Here is a 20,869-nt window from a genome sequence, read left to right on the forward strand (position 1 = left end):
TTGGGTTTCAGTATAAATCTGAGCAAGAGAAATTTCATTCCATCCCAGAATGTAACTTTTCTGAGACTGGAACTGAATTCCACTACGATGCACACTCGTCTGTCAGAAGAGTGCATTCTATCTCTAATGAATTGTCTCTCACAGTTCAAAGAGGGAGCGAGTGTGCAGTATCGCATTTGCCTCAGACTACAGGGCCTTATGGCATCAGCCATCCAGGTTGTGCCCTTGGGGCTTTTGAGAATGAGAGCTTTCATGAAATGGATTTTGTCTCTTCATCTCAGCTCCCTATGCAAGCTCTGTCGAAACGTTACAGTGACCTGCGCTTGCACATCAGTACTGTGCCACTGGACAAGTACAGAGTTTTATGCACACGGGATACCTCTAGGGGTGGTCATGTTACGAAAAGTCATATTGACAGACAGTGAATGGGATGTGGCCGACTGAAATATGCTCAGCTCATATAAATTATCTAGAGCTCCTCACTGTTTGGAAAGCTCTAAGACACTTTCTGCCCCACCTTCAGGGGCATCATGTCCTGGTGCGCTGCGACAATACTACAGCCATAGCACACATCAATCGCCAAGGAGGGATATGGAGCAGTCACTACTTCCTGTCGTTACGTGCAACTCATGTCCCGGGTGTTTTAATCTCAGGCACGGATCTCCTATCAAGGGGGAACCCTCTCTACGGAGAGTGGCGAATCCACCAGCAAACAGTGATATGGGAGAGGTTCGGTCGGGCTTCCGTCAATCTCTTCGCCTCGTGTGAAAACGCCCATTGTCTTGCATTTTTCTCGCTAAAGGAAAAGGATGCTCCCCTCGGTGTAGACCCATGGCCCAATGTGCTGCTCTATGCCTTTTCCCCACTTAGCTTGATTTTTACCACTCTAGCCAGAGTGAGGGAGCAGAGCTTGACACTAATTCTCATAGTGCCCAGATGGCCCAAATCACTGTGGCTGATGGAGATAATTCCTCTTCTTTACGCCCAGCCGTGCCTGCTCCTGTTGCGCATGGACCTCTTGTCTCAGGTGAACAGAGAAATATACACCCTCACCCAGACAGGGTGGCACTATGGGCCTGGCCCGTAAGAGGTCCAACCTCAACACACTGGGGTTTCCCCCCGGGGTGGTCACCACCATACCAAATGCCAGGGCCTCGGACACGAGGTCTTTGTATTGGAAAATGGTGTTATACACATCATTTGTTGTTATATCAGTGTTCAGTCACTGACATACTATGCTTTCAACAAAATCTTCTGGACAAGGGCAAATCCTTTTCAACCATCAAGGTTTACCTGGCAGCCATTTCTGCTTGCCACATTGGTTTTAGTGACGCAACAGTGGGACAGCACCCTCTCATCCATAGATACATGAAGGGTGCTCACTGTTCTGTGCCAGTTACTAGAAAGCTTGTTCCTGAGTGGGACCTCTCCATGGTGTTGGAGGCTCTGTCGCAGCAGCCTTTCGAGCCCTTGGGAATATTTATGTTATATTTGTCTTATAAAACAGCTTTACTCCTGGCGCTGGCATCAGCCAGGTGTGTCAGTGATCTGCATGCCTTATCTGTTCATTCTTCTTGTACAAGATTTTACCCGGGCATGGAGAAGGTTTCTCTAAGACCCAATCCAGCCTTTATGCATAAGTGCTTCCCTGAATTCACAGGGGAGGTGTTAGAGCTCAGCACTTTCCACCCACCTCCTTTCACCTCTCTGGAACACGAGAGGCTGAATGCTTTGTGTCCTGTGCGTGCACTCCACATGTATTTGCGTAGGACTGAGAATATCAGAAAGAGCGACCAGCTCTTTGTCTCATGGGCTTCCCCCCACACGGGTAAACCTATATCAAAACAACGCCTTTCCCACTGGCTTGTGGAAGCAATATATATGGTATATAGCTCTAAGGGGCTCCAGCCCCCCTTAGGCCTTAAGGCTCACTCCATGAGAGGCATGGCTGCTTCCTGGGCCTGGGTTTCAGGGAGTCTCTCTGCAAGATAATTGTTCAACTGCATGTTGGGCTTCCCCCCGTAATTTTGTCAGGTACTACCGACTTGATGTCACCAGAACCCCAGTAGCACATGCGGTATTGGGTGTGGTTCTTCATAAAGGGTTCACCCATAACCCTTTCCCCCTCTCACTGTGTACGTGTCACCCCATAGGTTTCACATCAAGCACTTAGCACGGCCTCTTCTTCCTTCTTTGTAATGCGTATGGGTTATAGAGCCTGCTAATATTATATAGAATGTGTCAGGCACCGCCTTTAATTAGGAGACCATCCTTTTTGGCTGACAGCATCTCCCTGTGAGTGTATAGGGCAATCAGGGAGTTGTCCATATCTTCCCATAGGTGGATCTGAAAGATGATGAAAGAGAACATAGGTTACCTATTCTGTAACCCCAGTTCTCTGAAACATCGAGTGTAGAGATCCACCAAGCTTGCCCCGCTTGCTTCACGAGAAGCAAATATGCTCACTGAGGAAAGTAGCATGTGCAGGTTCTTTTATGCCCTCAGGTAAGGGCAGGGCCATACAGCGGCATTTCATATGCGCTCCTGTCTGTCATGCCAGACTTGGTGCAATTGGATGCTTCTGCAGAGGTCAGGTGTGTATGCCCTTCCCATAGGTGGATCTCTCCACTCTTTGTTTCAGAGAACTGGGGTTACAGAATAGGTAAACTATCATTCTCAGTTGGACATCAGATAAGGATCAGAGGTGATAATAAATTGAGAGTGCTATTCTCTTCTTAGACACACTAGGAGCTCAGTTCCTCTGGCTAAGTCACATGACTCTCAAAACTCAAAACAATCCCAGCAATGACATCATTAGACAGAACAAAATTGAGGGCTATCTTTCCCTCAAGGTTGAGTCAGGCCTTACTAGAACAAACATGACGATAGAACAATATGTCTGAATGCACAGAGTGCTAAGAATGTATGTGTCAGTAAATACGTGTATATTAATAACCTAAAACTTAAGCACAATAAAACTCTTACTTACTTTGATCAATGATCAATGAATTAATTACAACCAAGCTAAATGAGCAAGCACTGTTACTGCATTTCCGACATGGGTCAGACCCTTCAGTCACCCCTCAGATGTCAAATCCCCTGCAACAGAGGGGCTTTTTACCCCTTTCACTTATTGGGCAGTTCTTAAAAAACTTTTGATTTACATTATTTAAAAATTATGAAATATTAGATCAAATTATCTCAAAATTAAACTTAAGACATTGCATGCAAAAATCAAAAGTGCCTTTTACCTTGGGGGGCCTTTAGTCCTGTTGTACCCTAAAACTTAAATATGTATTTGTATTTATTTTGAATGCAGTAAGTAACTTATTAAGTTTGAATATCACAGTTTACTAAGTTTGAATATTGAATATGTAGCCCAGGGTTAAATGTATGAATACTTAAGACCTTAAAGTAGACAAATCAAAGCAGTGATATTAAACAAATGTAGATTTTATTTAAATATGTTGACCTGCAAAATATTGCAGGAAAAACTAACCAATGAAACAGAAAAATTGCTCTGCGGGTGATGAGTGACTAATTAGGTTAACCCTGTAATGAGGCTACTCTGAAGTTTATTCTTCATTAAACTACAAAGACAAGTTCAGAATTGGACCTGCAAGAAAAATAAATTAGATTACAATAAATGGACAAAGACTGAAACCCTGAAAAATAGTATAGTGGTAAAACTTATTTGAGTGATTTACTCTTGTGTTAATCAGTGTAGTAGAAAACACCTACACTTTAAAATCATTGGTGTTGTCCTTCCAAAAAATTTGGTTTACTATTACCCAGTCCCTGTTCGTCTTACCGGGGAGAGAGGGGTGGTGTTGCGCGAGGTGATCGTCTGACAGGGAGACTGTTCATTGACCGCTATCTGCCCTTTAAAACTGTGAAACGTGTAAGGCCAGTGGACTTTTTATGATTGGTGCCCTACGCAGACTGCATAATCTGCCTATAGGGAGTGGCGGTATAGAGAAGTAGTAGTTAAAGGTGGCAATGTTGTCAAGTTTTACTCTTTTGTACTCTTTTTTTATTTTTTTATTCCTTTTTTATTCTTTTTGACCAGTAGATCCTTCTAAATATGACTGAAAATTTTGTGTAGCACCATTACTAAAGAAAACTCTATGCAGAAAACATTGTGTGGAACAAGCACATCAAATAAAAGAAATAAGTTATGTAAATAAATAAGTTTACTTTAAATAAGTCAATGAAACATGCATGGAAGAATGTGTGCTAGACTCAGTTATGTACAAATTACTATATCCAATGTAAAAGTAAGTTAAGTATGCTTTAAAATGAGAGGAAGTGTGTTTCAGTTAAGTGGTATGTATATAAAAAAGCTGCTTTTCTTTTTGTGTTGCACTTTTGGAATATTTTGCAAACCTGACATTTTTCAGGCTGTACAGTAGATTATTTTTATGAAATAATAATATGTTTGCACTGGTCAAGGACAGAAAAACTTTTTTTTTTTTTAATAGCATCTTTCCTTGGGTTTATATGTGTGTTTGTGTGCATTCAAGACTGGTCTAATTATGCATTATTAAAGCGTGCGTGTGTATGGACGTGTGTACATGTGCAATGGTAATTATGCATTATTAATGTGTGTGCTCATGCCAGACAAAGATTGTGTTACTCCTCATACATGTGTGGAAACACGTCAACATGTGAAATATTAATGGCATTTCTTTAATTGTTACAGCCAGAGAATCTAAAAGAGTGGAAAGAACAAAGTAGACAGTAAAGAAAGTGAGATATACAAACAACTAACTCTCATGCAGTAACTGTAATCCAAATATTAAACTGAATGTACAACATGTGCCAATTTGCCTACAAATACAGGATTAATTATTGTTTGAAAAAAGAAAATGCAACTAACTGGTCTTTGACACATTATATAAACACTTGTGATTGTGTCTTTAAGGGGCAAAGGGCTCTATGTCGCCTCGGCCAAGACAAGGATGCTCATGAGAAAAACCATGATGAAAAATACCCACATGAAGAACCTGTCCATCACCTTGGCAACTTTCTTCCACTCAGCCCCTTTAGCCTGGTGTGCCCTCTGCTCTCTGAAACAGTTAGCGATGAAATCAATGTTTCGCACAACTTTCTGATGTTGGCCACAGATACATACACGTGCTGAGCCAGCTGTTGTCTTATTGTAGCTGTCTGCTCCATAGGTTTGGCTGTAGCCCTTATCATTGTGATAGGCAACTCCATTGAGACAGCCATTGCCGTCATCGTAGGTGTATCCACTGAGCTTTTCCGGAATGGAGAGTTCACTTTCTTTCAGTTTTTCCTGGCTTGTCAGTGGTCGCTTATCACTTCCATCTCGACCAATGTAGTGCGCATACTTTGGGGGATGGGAACTCTGTCGCACAATAGAATTTGATGATGAATGGGTCCTCTTTTGATGATCTTGTCTATGCTCACCTTTGTTGTGGTGGTGACCATTTCCGTGGAGATTATTCACATGGCGATGGTCTCTGTGATTGTTATAACCATTAAACTGACTGTGGTTTGGGCAGTCACCATAAAACCCTTTGTCAAAATACCCATCTCTCTCCAGGCTAGCCAGTGGGTCTTCAGAGAACAATGAGCCTTGATCACTCTCAGGTGTTGTGCAGTTCTCCCCTACCTCATACACAAAGAAGATTTTGGACATGTAGTCTATTATCAGGACTTTGGCCCAGTGGGGCACAGGTTTTGCCTCCGCTCCACAGAAGTGTATATTCATGATAAAGATAGTCAAAGATGTTGAGGCTGTTATCATAGTCATTGTTGCAATGTAGTATTTACCTATGAGAAAGTGAAAAAATCAAGATATTTGTCAGATATTTTCTTGTTGTGTTTGACTAATGAAAGTCCTCTGTCATTTAATTTTTCTGAATTTCAAATTCGGTTAATTCCTTTTTCTGCCATTCAAATTCAAATTTTATCCTTTTCGAATTTTATCAAATTTAAAAAATCCTGTGAGGCGTGGCGTTCAATTCAAATTCCAGCTCATGAATTGAAAGAGTGCAAATTCTTAAATTATGAATTCAGCCCAACCCTGTTGTATATCATCAAAGATATTATAATGTGATGAGACTGACCACTTAAAATAATAAAATAAATGGGATCAATCGCAACGCTCAGTTTGCCGTCTGTAGGGGTGGAAGCAGCTGACAGAGCCTCTCACCTAATGGCTGTAGGAATGATAGTCCCACCCCAGTTAAAAGAGCCAATGGCCTACTTGCACTGAGCTTCATGCCGTACTTCCACTTTGAAATAATCCAGTTCACTAATTTTCAGATACATGTGTTTACAATGTGTCGTTGCCTAGTTCCCATAGGAGGTGTATGTATTAAACTTGTCAGAAATGCTCTTAAGAATATTAATAAGCTTTGACTTAAGTGTGAAATATTGAAGCACAGGAGCATCATATGCGGAAGACTATTTTATTTTACAAAAACATCTTGCTTAGATTCCTCCTTTCGTTTCCTAAGATGGTGGAGCAAGAAAGCAAGGAAAGGACGCAAGGATAGGAAACGAGGATTCACAATTTGAGAAATGAGAAGCACCCTGTTGTGAAGGACTACAGTGATGTTTAAATGGCCACCCTAAACCACTGAATCAGCCAGTAGTGAGCCTGAAAGGGTAATACATCACAGGGGCATGATGCCATTCCCTCATGATCCAATACCAAAAATTTAATATATATATATATATAAACATTTTGATAATAGATTAATCTGTTGATTCATTCTTTAATTAAATGAGAAAGCCATATTTTATTTCCTGTGTTTTAAAACCACATCTTGCCCAATGTTCTCCTCCAAACAATGGGCAAATTGAAGCCTACAGTTTCTTTTAAATGTACACGTGTATGCAAAAACATTAAAATTGCATATTGCTTTTTACATTATCATAACAAAAAACAACTGTTTAATGCAGAAGGACAATTTAAATAACCAATTTAAATGATAATAAACCAAAGTCATTGTTGTAATCAATTACAGTTGTAAGACTGGCACAAAACTGTCTGCATCACTTCCGGGAAATTTAAGAACTTGAGAGATAGCATCATCATAAAATGTCATGGTTACTTGCGTAACCTCCGTTCCCTGATGGAGGGAACGAGACGTTGTGTCGATGTAGTGACACTAGGGGTCACTCTTGGGAGCCCGAGACACCTCTGATCTTTGATAAAAGGCCAATGAAAATTGGCAAGTGGTACACCCCTGGTAGAATGGGCTCGTAGCCCTACCAGGGGCAGCATGTCCTGGGCATGATATGCCATAGTTATGGCATCAATGAGCCAGTGGGCGATCCTCTGCTTGGAGACAGCGCTTCCTTTCTGCTGTGCACCAAAGCAGACAAAGAGCTGCTCAGAGATCCTAAAGCTCTGCATGCGATCCAAATAGATGTGTAAAGCATGCACCGGACACAGCAACGACAGGGCTGGGTCTGCCTCCTCCTGGGGCAGCGCTTGAAGGTTCACCACCTGGTCCCTAAAAGGGGTCGTGGGAACCTTGGGCATATAGCCCGGTCGGGGTCTCAGGATCACGTGAGAGTAGCCCTGACCGAACTCCAGGCACGTTTCGCTGACAGAGAATTCTTGCAGGTCTCCTACCCTCTTGATGGAAGTGAGTGCAGTCAGGAGGGCAGTCTTCAAGGAGAGTGCCTTAAGCTCAGCTGACTGAAAAACTACAGAGAGGTCCCATGAGGGAACGAGGCACGGTCTGGAGGGATTCAGCCTCCTGGCGCCTCTTAGGAACCTGATGATCAGGTCGTGCTTCCCTAATGACTTACCATCGACTGCGTCATGGTGTGCTGCTATGGCAGCAATGTACACCTTCAAGGTGGAAGGGGACAGCCTCCCTTCCAACCTCTCCTGCAGGAAGGAAAGCACTGATCCGAGTGCGCATCTCTGGGGGTCTTCCCATCGGGAAGAACATCACTTAGCGAAAAAGACACCACTTAAAGGCATACAGGTGCCTCATAGAGGATGGTCTACCGCAGATGGTAGACCGCTTGGGTCTTCCGCGTCCTGTCCAGGGGCCAGACATGGAGATTCCAGAGGTCTGGTCGTGGGTGCCAGATGGTGCCCCGTCCCTGAGAAAGAAGGTCCTTCCTCAGGGGAATTCACTCAGGGGGGGGGCTGTCGCGAGGATCGTGATGTCCGAGAACCACATCTGGGTGGGCCAGTAGGGTGCTACCAGGACGACCTGCTCCTTGTCCTCCCTGACCTTGCACAGGGTCTGTGCAAGTAGGCTCACTGGGGGAAACACATATTTGCGCATGCCAGGGGGCCAGCTGTGTGCCAGTGCGTTTATGCCGAGGGGGGCCTCGGTCAGGGCGTACCAGAGCGGGCAGTGGGGAGAATTCTTGGGAGGCGAATAGGTGCACCTGTGCCTGTCCGTGTCAACTCCAAATTAGCTGGACCACCTGAGGGTGGAGTCTCCACTCTCCCCTGAGGATAACCTGTCGTAACAGCCCGTCTGCTGTAGTGTTGAGGTTGCCTGGGATGTGAGTGGCTCGCAGCAACTTGAAGTGCTGTTGACTCCAGAGGAGGAGACAGCGGGTGAGTTGCGACATACAACGAGAGCGCAGACCGCCTTGGTGGTTGACATATGCTACTGTTGCTGTGTTGTCTGTCTGAACTAACACGTGCTTGCCCTGGATCAACGGCCGAAACCTCCGCAGGGCGAGCAGAATTGCAAACAACTCGAGGCAGTTGATGTGCCAATGCAGTCGCGGGCCCGTCGACAAGCCGGCGGCTGCGTGCCCTTTGCAAACAGCGCCCCAGCCCGTTTTGGAGGCATCAGTCATGACCACGACGCGCCTGGAGACCAGTTCTAGGGGAACGCCTGCCCATAGAAACGAGAGGTTGATCCAAGGGCTGAAAAGAATAATACTTGCTGTTAAGTTGTTTTTGCAAAATGGAAATGGAAACTTGCATGACTTTGAGATTATAATAAAGATAAGAATAAATCAGTAAAACATAAGGAGATAGTTCACCCAAATTTTAAATTCTCTCATCATTTACTCACTCTCATGCCATCCCAAATGTGTATGGCTCATTCTTCTGCTGAACACAAACAAGAAGAATATTTCAGCATTAGTAGGTCCTTTCAATGCAAGTGAATGGTTGCCAGACCTCTCAAGCTCCAAAAATCACATAAAGGCAGCATAAAAGTAATCTATATGACTCCATTAAATCTATGTCTTTAGAAGAAATGTGATAGGTGTGGGTGAGAAACAGATCAATATTTAAGTCTGTTTTTATGATTAATCTCCACTTTCACTTTTACATTCTTTCACATTCTGAAAGTGAATGAGTTAAAGTGGAGATTAATAGAAATAAAGGATTTAAATATTGATCTGTTTCTCACCTAAAGCTATTGCATCGCTTCAGAAGACATATATTAAACCACTGGAGTCTGATTGATTACTTTTATGCTGCCTATATGTGATTTTTGGATCTTCAAATGTCTGGCCACCATTCTCTTGCACTGAAAGGACCTACAGAGCTGATATTTTCTTCTAAAAATCTTTGTTTGTGTTCAGCAGAAGAATGAAAGTCATACACATCTGAGATGGCATGAGGGTGAGTAAATTATGAGAGAATTTTCATTTTTGTGTGAACTATTCCTTTAATGTTATTGTACATCCACAATAATGAGTTTTAATTTATTCATTAAATAAAAAGATGTGATACAATAAAAAATTATGCTGATGGATTTCACTTGTTCACTGAACTTCGAATCACATTTGCCCAAATCCCACAATCATACAAGTCCAACACATCCTGTCTTTGCTGGAGAGTGCTTTGTCTCCACATAACTCTGTCATCATGCTAGTCCTAACAAGGATAAATCTCCAGTGCTCTTAAATACTTTAGGAGCTGAGACCAAGTCTTAACACTTACAGTATGAACCTGTGAATGACACTGATTCTTAAGTTGAGGAATAAGAGCAAAATGACATTATTCTTAGAATTTGACAATTAAGACAAAAAAATTACTGTAAGCGGCTTTATACATACGGCTCTAGAATTATATATGTTATAGAAACATAAACATTGGCAAATCGTTTTGGAGATTAAGGTCTTTCCAGATTCGAGTTGACAGTAGCTGTACTTGTATAATTGGAAAAAGCTGCCTGGGGACGTTGCCAGTATGGCTGATTTGCCTTAAAGGGAATATTTGTAAACTCACCAATTAGTGGAACGCTTTCTGAAGGTGGCATGCTCTCGGCCACCATCAGTTGAAACACGGTGAGGGCCAGCAGCACTGTAACCCCCAGTGAGACCTTTTCCCCAGAGTCAGCAGGTAGATAGAACCCCAGCGGAGCCAGGAAAGAGATGAGGAAACATGGCAGAAGCAGATTGTAAATGTAGAATGTAGATCGGCGCTTCAGCAGGACTGTGTATGTGATGTCAGGGTACGGGTCAGAGCAGCAGCCATACATTATGACGTTCTTAACAGCTGGCATGCCGTGACACTCCCATTCCACATTCTCCACAAAGTCTGAGAGGTCACCACTCTCCATGCCCATAATGATGTCCACCTGGGGTTACCGTGGAGAAGATGGGATTTTTAGTACAACAGAAAGTTTGGGGACTTTACCTCTTAGTAAATTTACATGAAGGTTATATAACAGTGTATCATTTTACATTTTTTCATGTCAGGGGTGTAGGAATGATCTGAAAATTGGGGACACATTCTAAATCCCGCTCTTCACAATCGGACAAATTTTGAGTATTTTTGAGAATATGTGAAAAGAATATGGATTTTTTAATTTTTTTAAAGAATATGTTTTATGTTTTAAGAATATGTTATATTATTTGAAAGAAATGATAGAACTGTAATAATTAGAATTAAAATTTAGAAAACATTTATTTTCATATTAAACTAAATTATTATCATATAATTTAATGACTATGATATAAGATTATTGTTGTCACACACATGACCCTAATGAAAGAAATCCTGAATGTCTGTCCCCCCTGTTTTTTTGACTGGTGGTTGTACATGAGACTTGGTCATTCGGTGTTTCAGTAAAACAATACTAACAATAAAGAGGTCCGAGATTAAAAACTTGCTAAAAGTTACCAAAATGTCAAATGTATCCATCCGTTTACCAACATTAACTTACAATAGTAACTCTTTTTGCTCACGTCTTGTCTCGGGTAGATTGAATATAACAGCTCAGTGATTGTTGCTAATGTTGGGCTTATTAATATTAATCACATTGTATGCATTCACCCAAACCAATTTGCTGAATCAAAACGGGGACTGTGACATGTGAGCGCTACCCAGTGTAATTACTGCTTTTGCTTTAGTTCTGCCCACTGGAAGCAACCAGCTGGCAGAGGCTTCTGTGGGTCTTAAAGGCTTTGTTTTAGGCTAATGGCTGTATTTAGTTATTTCTAAAAGTGAGGAGGACATGTCCCTCTCAGTTATAATGGTTGCTACGCCCCTGATTCATGTTGCAGTATCTTTTATCCTAAGTGACTTAAAAGTAAGGAACAATTCAACAGAATCTTGTGGAATCCACATTGAAAATCTGAGATTCAAAATCTAAAAATATAATTTACAGCAGGAAATAAAATAGTTTTAGGATTTTGAAAAGATTAAAATGAAAGGGTATGGCTTAAAATGAATAAGAAAAATTTAATATTTTGCGCTATTTGTAGGTTATTAATCAAATAAGCAAATTTGTAAAACTGACTATGTTAACTCCTTTGTACGGAAGGTAAGATTTCCTTGCTTCCATTGAAATATTGAAATTCAAGTTCATTTTTTTACCCAATGTTTAACTCAAGTTGTTGTGCTGAAATGCAATGGGGAAAACTGTTAAATTAGAAAAATGCAAAACAGAACCAATTGTATGTGCATAAATACATGTGTACTTGCTATGTGTACATTAATTAAGGCATATACCTGGTTACCATTATAGGTCCAGGAACCAAAGGTAAGGTTGCACTGCTGACTGTCAAAGGGAAAATAAGCCACGTCCACCTTGCAGGAGCTCTTGGTGATGGCAGGTGAGTCCCAAGTGATCTCACCATTATACCTCAACACCACATTAGTGTCTGGTGGTCCTGAGGAGTCCTCCTCATCCGCACTGAGAGAATAAAAGAGACCAATAATTAGAGGTCTATTTAGTGTGTCTAGGTTTGTGTTTTAATCTATTGATTATATCAGCTAGTCCTGAATGTATGAATACACAGATTTGTATGCATTCTTGTTTTATGCAATGTACTGTATATTTACTCTCTGTGACAGCTGCTCTGATTAATGTACTGAGTGAATGTTTTACTTGTTATAGAGAACGATGTCTGGTCTCCAAACAAGGTCACCGGGTATTCGAATGACCTCAAGTCCATCGTACTCGTCTTTATCCCAGCGCAGGTACGCATCATGCCAGATCTGACGCACCCACAGGTATGTGGTCAACACCTGGTTCCTCTCATCCTATCAGAGTCAAGCATACAGCAAAAGAAACTTTCACTTACAGACCAGCTATTGCAAAACCATGAGAAATAGCCATGGCAAATCTCTGAGAATATCTATGATTATTTGGGGGAATTCGCACTTTTCTCAAGTACTATTGAAACGGAATACATGTACTCTTACTCAATTACATTTTCAAGGCAAAAATGATACTTCTTAATCCTTACAGATTCATTTAGATCCTTAAAGTACAAAGGACATTTTTGCAGATCATTACTACTTCTTGTTGAGCTAACCAATTTGAGCAACATTATCTAGCAGTTCTGTGCTTTTGAATGTGCAGCGAGGGCCGCCCTGAAGCACTCTGGTTACGCTGAAGCGTATCATTCTGCGTTCAGGATACACATAAGTGGTTTTGTGCTGCTCTGTACTGGAACCTTTCTAATTTCTTACTTTTCTTACTCCGATAGTTTTGTGCAATATGATGTTATAGTTATTTAGCCTATTTATTTGCTGAATATCCGTTAGTCACCATGATGAAGTGCTGCACTTAGCGTCCATATAGCCCTCTAAATGGGGCTATATGGGGGCATTTGATTGGGGTCAAGTGAACATAACGGAGCCCAATTATATTATCCTTAACATCAAACAACCAAACGACTTGTCAATTATGAAAATTGTTAGTTTTGCACATCCCTAGACACAGCTATAGTCACAACTATCGTCCTTCTGAAAAGATATCTCATCAATCACAACCGAGTCTCTGACATAAATCTATGCATTTTAATTATAACAATTGCTGAAGATGGACAAATTTGATTTAAGTGAGAACATAGTCAACAATCAGTCTATAAACAACAAATGTAAAAAAAATAAAATAATCTACTGTGGAATTTAAAGTTAAACAATTTCAGGTGACAGGTTTCATGAAGATAGTTAGGACATTGAGAATGTGGTTATGGTTGTTTATGGTTAAACAGGTTGAGTTGTGCAGTTTGTGTATCAAAGTGACTTAATTGAGAAAATTTCCAGTGTCTCTTGATTTCATCAGTCCATTTCAGCTCTGTAAAAAGTTTACTTTTTCTTTTAAATCCTCAAGTTTAATTAATTGTGGATACTTTCAGTTTTACTCAATAATGTTTTTGACTGGACACTTTAACCGAAGTACATTTTCTCTGTACCTTTTACACCCCTGTTTTAGTGTTCAGCCACATAGGGTCTTGCTTTGTTAGGTAAAACTCTGTTGTTGTGCATGGAACAATTACTTACTCAAAATAAAGAATGAAAGAGAAGAAAGTCTGAACCCTTAGGTTGCACTTAGTGCCTTCTACATATCACATCTCATTGGTTACAAGTACTCCTCAGGTTCAGTAAATGAATATTTGATTGAGTTTGATCAGGGCAGAAATTCAGTGCCTCTTGAATAAGAAATTCTATGCCTCTCTGAGGAACATACACAATGACTGATAGTGCCTTATATAATGGACAGCCATTCACACAGAACACACAAACACTGGATGTAAAACCGTATGGATGCAGGCTACCCTACAGTCCCTACAGATATACACTGAAGAAAAGGGAAAGCAGCTCTACTGAAAATACTAAACCATTATACACTTGAAATCAACTTAATACATTTATGTTTGAGATGAGAACATAATTATATTGCGTAAAGTCCAAGTGGTATTCAACACAGTCGTAATATAGTGATTTGATCATGTTTCAATGAAATGTTCAAATGGATTCAGACTTCTAACGGATAGTGTTCGCTCAACATGATTTTTACTGCTTGCTCAATTAACTTATTTAAAATAAGCTAATGAAACACAATTCTTTAGCATTGGGTCTCAACTTAATTTAATTGTGCACAATCCATGTTCACTTAATCCAATTGTGTTTGGACTATGTGAATAATATTTGTTGCAGCAATGTATTGCTGAAACCGGGCAGAGGATTTCCAGTTCTCAGCATGCTTTGCATGGGACTAGATTCTCAATAGATTTGGGAGAGAATTTTATAATTAAGTGTTATTTTAATGTATTTCTACGCAAAGTGAAACAAGGAGAATTGTTAATCTTAAGTTTTCTGTTATGTTGGTATTTAGAGGAGTTTCTGGTATGTTTAATGTTTTTGGAGGATATCATTGTGGAGAAGATTGGAGCTAATGGTTAGGTCAAGGTTGGGCACAGTACTACAGAAAACTACAACAAACTAATGCGGCTTTTCCACTGCACGGTACAGCTCGACTCGACTCTGCTCGCTTTTTGGGGGTTTTCCACTGTGGATAGTACCTGGTACTTTTTTTAGTACCACCTCTGTCGAGGTTCCAAGCAAGCCGAGCTGATACTAAATGTGACGACAAAACCCTGCAGATCACTGATTGGTTAGAGAGAATCTAAAAGCTAGATGGCAGGTTAGCTTACCCTCGTGCGTCGTCTTTGAGCTAACACAGTGATGTCCTTATCTGCGCTTTGGTGTATGATTTCCCAAACTCTCCTGTTTTTTTAGCGGTATTTTGTCTTGCTGCCGTCAGCCTCTTTTGAAACAAAGTTTGTCATCTTGCTGTGAAAAACAGCCACATGCCGAGAATCAAGAACACCATTCCTTTGATATCCTCCATTGCTCCTTTGTTGTGTGTTTGTGTCACGTTTAAGGTGATTTCACAGCAGTAGAGGTGGCGCAACTATGACGATCAGACTATAATCCCACCCACGTTGAGGCTGCACTAAACTGCAGTGGAAAAGCAAGCTTAGAAAAGTAAAGCGAGCAGAGTCGAGTCGAGTTGAACCGTAACATGCTATGTGCCATGTGTGTGCCAAAAGTGCCACGTGTTTGTTGCTAGCTAGCATCAAGTTGCGAGTTTCAATGGAGTTATTCGGACACATCAAATTTAGTTAGGATAACTCAATTAATTTAGGTTTTTGCTACACAAAATATTTGAGTATACATTTTAATTTCATACCAAAAAAAAAAAAAAAACTCTTGAATTAACAAGATTAATTCTCTACAATTGAATTAAGTTAATCCAAAAACAAAACAAAAAAATACAAAAAATCATATACAGCAGTTAATGGATAAAACGAGACATTGAAAGGAGTTTTTTGGGACTACAAAAATCTAAATGGTCAACGATCCACTTCTGTATCTAATCTATTCACATTTTAGAATTTAGCTTGAATATGGAAAAGAGAATAAGGGCTAAGACTTTTGAAAAAAGCTACCCAAAATAACAGTAAAATCCAGAATCTAGTCCAGTGGTGACCCAAATGTACAAAATGCAAATAACAAAATGCAACTAACCATATAATTGTTTGTAATTTGGAAATTAAATAAATAGACTTATCAGCTTTTAAAAGGAGGAGAAAAAACACTTCCCATATCATTTGTCACTGACGTAAACGGCCACACACCTAATCAAACTTATATAAACGTTATACATTTCAGTGTTTTTTATTTTTTACTTATGATTAACAATTTTGGAACTGTATTGGTTCGCCACTTCATGTCCAATGTTAAATCTAGGTCACCAAAGAGTACCTCTAAAGAGTATCTTGTGTGCTTCAGTGGAAGGAATCTGACCTGAAGCACCATGATCTAGTCTATATATTGTATGTCTGCATATAGTTTGTAAGTATATATGCCACCAAATCCCCCAAAATGTCTAATAAAATAATTAAAGACAAATCATACTTTAGGTTTAAATTTCACCAGATCGATAAGCATGTTCCTATTTCAGAGTCAACAGCACTATTCCACCAGCATAAACAAAAATAAATAAATAAATAAATGAAATACAAGATGATAGGAGCTAAAGGAAGAAATTAGTTCATTATTTCTATTACCAAAATACCAAACAAAATAATGAGAAAGGCTTATTGTCCTACACTTTTGTAGGTTACTGGCATACACTATAACACTTACTACACAGTTCTAAATTAGGTCAAAACATGATCTCCAATCACACAAATGGAACTCTTATACATTACTCATGCAGCTCGCATTATACATACACACAAATAATGTTTACAGTGTTACAGGAGACATGGAGATAATGAGATGGGGATCCTCACAATAGATAAACATTCACCTTTCCAACATTGATAAATGCTGACACCTAGAGTTACCCACTATAACAGCAATTGTATTGAAGGCAACAGTTGTCTATCAAACATGTAATGGTTGCTTTTCAAGGGAGAATGAGCTTTTTTAATAGATAGGCACCATTAGAACATTAGCTGTCAATACATTTACTTGTAGTTCACTCTAGTTATTTAAGAACTGAGCCTGAATATGATGTCAATTTGAATATGATATGTGCATGTGCATATCCAGAGGTTAAAAGTTTGGGGCCATCATGTAATCTGTGCGGTTTTAACATGTAGTTGCCAAAGTATGCCTAGATAAAATGCACACCATGCCACATCAAGGTCAGATGGACAGTGTGTGGGTGGTTTACTAGTGCAGTATCTGCTTTGATCTCATAACCGGTGGAAATGATTTCAGACCCACGGTCTCTGCAGTAGGTCTGCTATGTGTAGCTGTAACATCACAATAAATTATACACATTTGAATGGTAAAACCTGAGTAAAAATAGGTCCAAGATTAAATGTGATATACTTGTGTGTGTCTTGTGCTCACCATATCCTTGATCTGTGAGAGTGTGATCTGCAGAGTAACGTTCAAGGCTTTGTCCGTGTCCTCCACAGGCCTTAAAGCATTAGAATAGTTCTCCATTAGGTCATTCAACAGTTTTTGAGCATAACGACCCTGAGCAGAGAAAACAACTAGAGAAGGAGAAAGAAAGCTTGATTATTCTAATAATTTGTTTGTTTTTGGGTGATGACAGATATAGCTGATGTAAAATATATCTGAGAAATACAGAGTAAAGAATATGGGTAAAATATACTTTATAACCCATTACAAAAATAACTAAAGTAACAATGGTATTTCGGTAGACACAAAAAAAAGGTATAACAATTTTTTAATTTTTTTTGTAATGTAGTTTTTGCAAATACATTTGTCATTTTTTCTAATGTAATTTTTTTTTAACATGTAAATACCATAGCACATGAACAGGGTAATCATTTAGTACTATGATATAACATACAGTGGCCCCAAAAATGTGTTTGAACACTTATAAAATGTATGAATGTCTTTAGCACAAACAAAATTTCACAAACACACACACACATACACACACACATATGTGTTTGTGTGTGTGTATGTTTGTATTGTTTTTTAATAAATATATATATATATATATTATACAGTTGTGCTCAAAAGTTTGCATACCCTGGCAGAAATTGTGAAATTTTGGCATTGATTTTGAAAATATGACTTTTTCATATGATCATGCAAAAAAAAAAAAAACATTTTTATTTAAGGATAGTGATCATATGAAGCCATTTATTACCACATAGTTGTTTGGCTCCTTTTTCAATAATAATGGTAACAGAAATCACCCAAATGGCCCTGATCAAAAGTTTACATACCCTTGAATGTTTGGCCTTGTTACAGAAACACAAGGTGACACACACAGGTTTAAATGGCAATTAAAGGTTAACTTTTTAAATTGCAATTAGTGTCTGTGTATAAATAGTCAATGAGTTTGTTAGCTCTCACGTGGATGCACTGAGCAGGCTAGATACTGAGCCATGGGGAGCAGAAAAGAGCTGTCAAAAGACCTGCGTAACAAGGTAATGGAACTTTATAAAGATGGAAAAGGATATAAAAAGATATCCAAAGCCTTGAAAATGCCAGTCAGTACTGTTCAGTCACTTATTAAGAAGTGGCAAATTCGGGGATCTCTTGATACCAAGCCAAGGTCAGGTAGACCAAGAAAGATTTCAGCCACAACTGCCAGAAGAATTGTTCGGGATACAAAGAAAAACCCATAGGTAACCTCAGGAGAAATACAGGCTGCTCTGGAAAAAGACGGTATGGTTGTTTCAAGGAGCACAATACTTGTTGACCCTTCTCCAAACATAGTGCTTATGGTTGTGACCATAAAGCTCTATTTTGGCCTCGTCACTCCAAATTACAGTGTGCCAGAAGCTGTGAGGCGTGTCAAGGTGTTGTCGGGCATATTGTAACTGGGCTTTTTTGTGGCATTGGCTTCTTTCTGGCAACTCAACCATGCAGCTCATTTTTTTTCAAGTATCGTCGTATTGTGCTCCTTGAAACAACCACACCTTCTTTTTCCAGAGCAGCCTGTATTTCTCCTGAGGTTACCTATGGGTTTTTCTTTGTATCCTGAACAATTCTTCTGGCAGTTGTGGCTGAAATCTTTCTTGGTCTACCTGACCTTGGCTTGGTATCAAGAGATCCTCAAATTTTCCACTAATTAATAAGTGACTGACATTTTCAAGGCTTTGGATATCTTTTTATATCCTTTTACATCTTTATAAAGTTCCATTACCTTGTTACACAGGTCTTTTGACAGTTCTTTTCTGCTCAGTGCATCCACGTGAGAGCTAACAAACTCATTGACTATTTATACACTGACACTGATTGCAATTTAAAAAGCCACAGGTGTGGGAAATTAACCTTTAATTGCCATTAAACCTGTGTGTGTCACCTTGTGTGTCTGTAACAAGGCCAAACATTCAAGGGTGTGTAAACTTTTGATCAGGGCCATTTGGGTGTATTCTGTTATCATTATGATTTAAAAAGGAGCCAAACAACTATGTGATAATAAATGACTTCATATGATCACTATCCTTAAATAAAAGACTTTTTTTTTTTGCATGATCAGTCATATTTTCAAAATCGATGCCAAAATTTCACAATTTCTGCCAGGGTATGCAAACTTTTGAGCACAACTGTATATATATATATACATCACATGCATGTCTATAGTTAATGTGATGAATTACACCTGTAGTTACTCTGCTATATCACCTGTGTAATCTTGAGGGGAACGTTAAAAAATCCACAAAAAATTACACTGGAACCAGTTGATTAAAAGTCATTGCAAAAATTACTAAGTTAAGTTAATCAGAAATTAATTAGAAAAGGTAAAGCATAATTTGTTTGTTAATGTCAGTTGGTACATTTTGTTATCAGATGCAATGACATTCATACATACCATCTCTCTACCAAGTGGTTACAGTGTACTTTTTACTTTCTAGGCAGTGTCTAACAGCACTATAATATATAAGTACCCATAAGCATGAAGAAAAGTATGAACTTACCATGTAGTAACATGCTAACATGAATCACAAGAAATACAATCTTCATTTTTCAGAGGAATAGCAAAAAAAATTAAAAATCTGCCAGATATTTTTTGCTGCTTTTCCTCAGTTTCTGTGCATAGTTACATGTCATTTGTTGCACAGGAGGAAAAAACAAAAAACAAAGACAGAAGTCCCGTAGAGCTCTGAGCGTTGTAAGTGATGTGCTAACTACCTATTGCCATGAACAACACTGAAGGCCTGAGTGTCATTCTTACTGTTTCTCTGGAACAAGAGACGAGGTATCACATAGCACACACACACACACACACACACAGATACAGACACACACACACACACAGATATTAATTTATCCACAAAGAAAACTTGAATATTGATTTTTTTTTTGTTCTTTCGGAAGCCAAAACATCTTCTGTGTGTGTTCCCCAGACTTTTGATGGATTGTCTGTTGTTATTATGTGTGAATGTGTGTTTGTGTGTTCTGACAGTCAAAGTGAGAGCTGATCTGACAAGAGTGTCAGACAGACAGGTCATGTGGTATGTTTTAAAGGAAGATATAGGCCTGTCTCCCCTCTCTCTTGCTCTTACACATGCACACACTGAATTTTAAGACAGCAAGAGTAACAGAGAGTAACAGGTAACATGTTACAAGGTCATGAACATATTCACATCCTGAACTCTTCCTTGGGCATATAAAGGGACATTTTTCCTCACATTTGTGTCACATGTCTACTTTGCTTCTCATTAGAGATGAGTACAAGTAACAGTGGCTCCTGGATTAGTTTACTAGTGGGTATATACTGTACCTTTTATCAGTGGCTTAGAAATGAAAAGTGTGTTAAACTGATACGAAGGGGCCACATTTACCTATGGTAAAAGATTATTAAAATTATATAATATATGTTCTCTATAAACAGTATAATAAGATTACCCGTTGTTTGTGACAGTTATCACATATCAGTGGGGTCCAAAATTCTCAGACCAGTAGTAAAAATATGTTTGTTTTTTTTCTTAACAAATTATCTGCATACAAATTTGAGAAAAGTTTAATTGAAATTTTTAACATGAATTTTTACATTTCTTGGTATTTGGTGTGCCCCCCTTTTACTGTAATGACAGCATGCACAACCTGAGGATCCATGTTATCACAGTGTAATTTGAGAATGTTCTAGAGAGTATCTTGTGTGCTTCAGTCGAGGGAAATCTGACCTTTTGTTCAAAGAAGTAATGTCAC

The 20,869-nt window shown here is 39.3% G+C and overlaps 1 protein-coding gene across 1 annotated transcript; it reads right to left on the reverse strand.

Moving 5' to 3' along the window:
• Positions 1-4,755: 4,755 nt before the first annotated feature.
• On the reverse strand, positions 4,756-19,656 carry chrna9a (cholinergic receptor, nicotinic, alpha 9a). Its single transcript, XM_051702240.1, has 6 exons — positions 19,636-19,656; positions 17,081-17,209; positions 12,309-12,463; positions 11,930-12,113; positions 10,202-10,553; positions 4,756-5,799 (listed from the first exon to the last, which is right to left on the reverse strand). The coding sequence occupies exons 1-6, from the start codon at positions 19,654-19,656 to the stop codon at positions 4,937-4,939; spliced, it is 1,704 nt and encodes a 567-aa protein (XP_051558200.1). The 3' UTR covers positions 4,756-4,936.
• Between the last annotated feature and the right edge of the window lie 1,213 nt (positions 19,657-20,869).

The sequence above is a fragment of the Myxocyprinus asiaticus genome, chromosome 7 (assembly GCF_019703515.2).
Source record: "Myxocyprinus asiaticus isolate MX2 ecotype Aquarium Trade chromosome 7, UBuf_Myxa_2, whole genome shotgun sequence".
Lineage (NCBI taxonomy): Eukaryota > Metazoa > Chordata > Actinopteri > Cypriniformes > Catostomidae > Myxocyprinus > Myxocyprinus asiaticus.

Excerpts from the sequence above, each read along its gene's own strand:
- chrna9a (XM_051702240.1), bottom strand. The coding sequence starts at position 19,656 with ATGTTAGCATGTTACTACATG. Across the intron at positions 17,210-19,635 it reads TGTTAGCATGTTACTACATG|GGTCGTTATGCTCAAAAACT; the intron begins GTAAGTTCATAC and ends TTCTCTGCTCAG. Across the intron at positions 12,114-12,308 it reads GACATCGTTCTCTATAACAA|TGCGGATGAGGAGGACTCCT; the intron begins GTAAAACATTCA and ends TTATTCTCTCAG.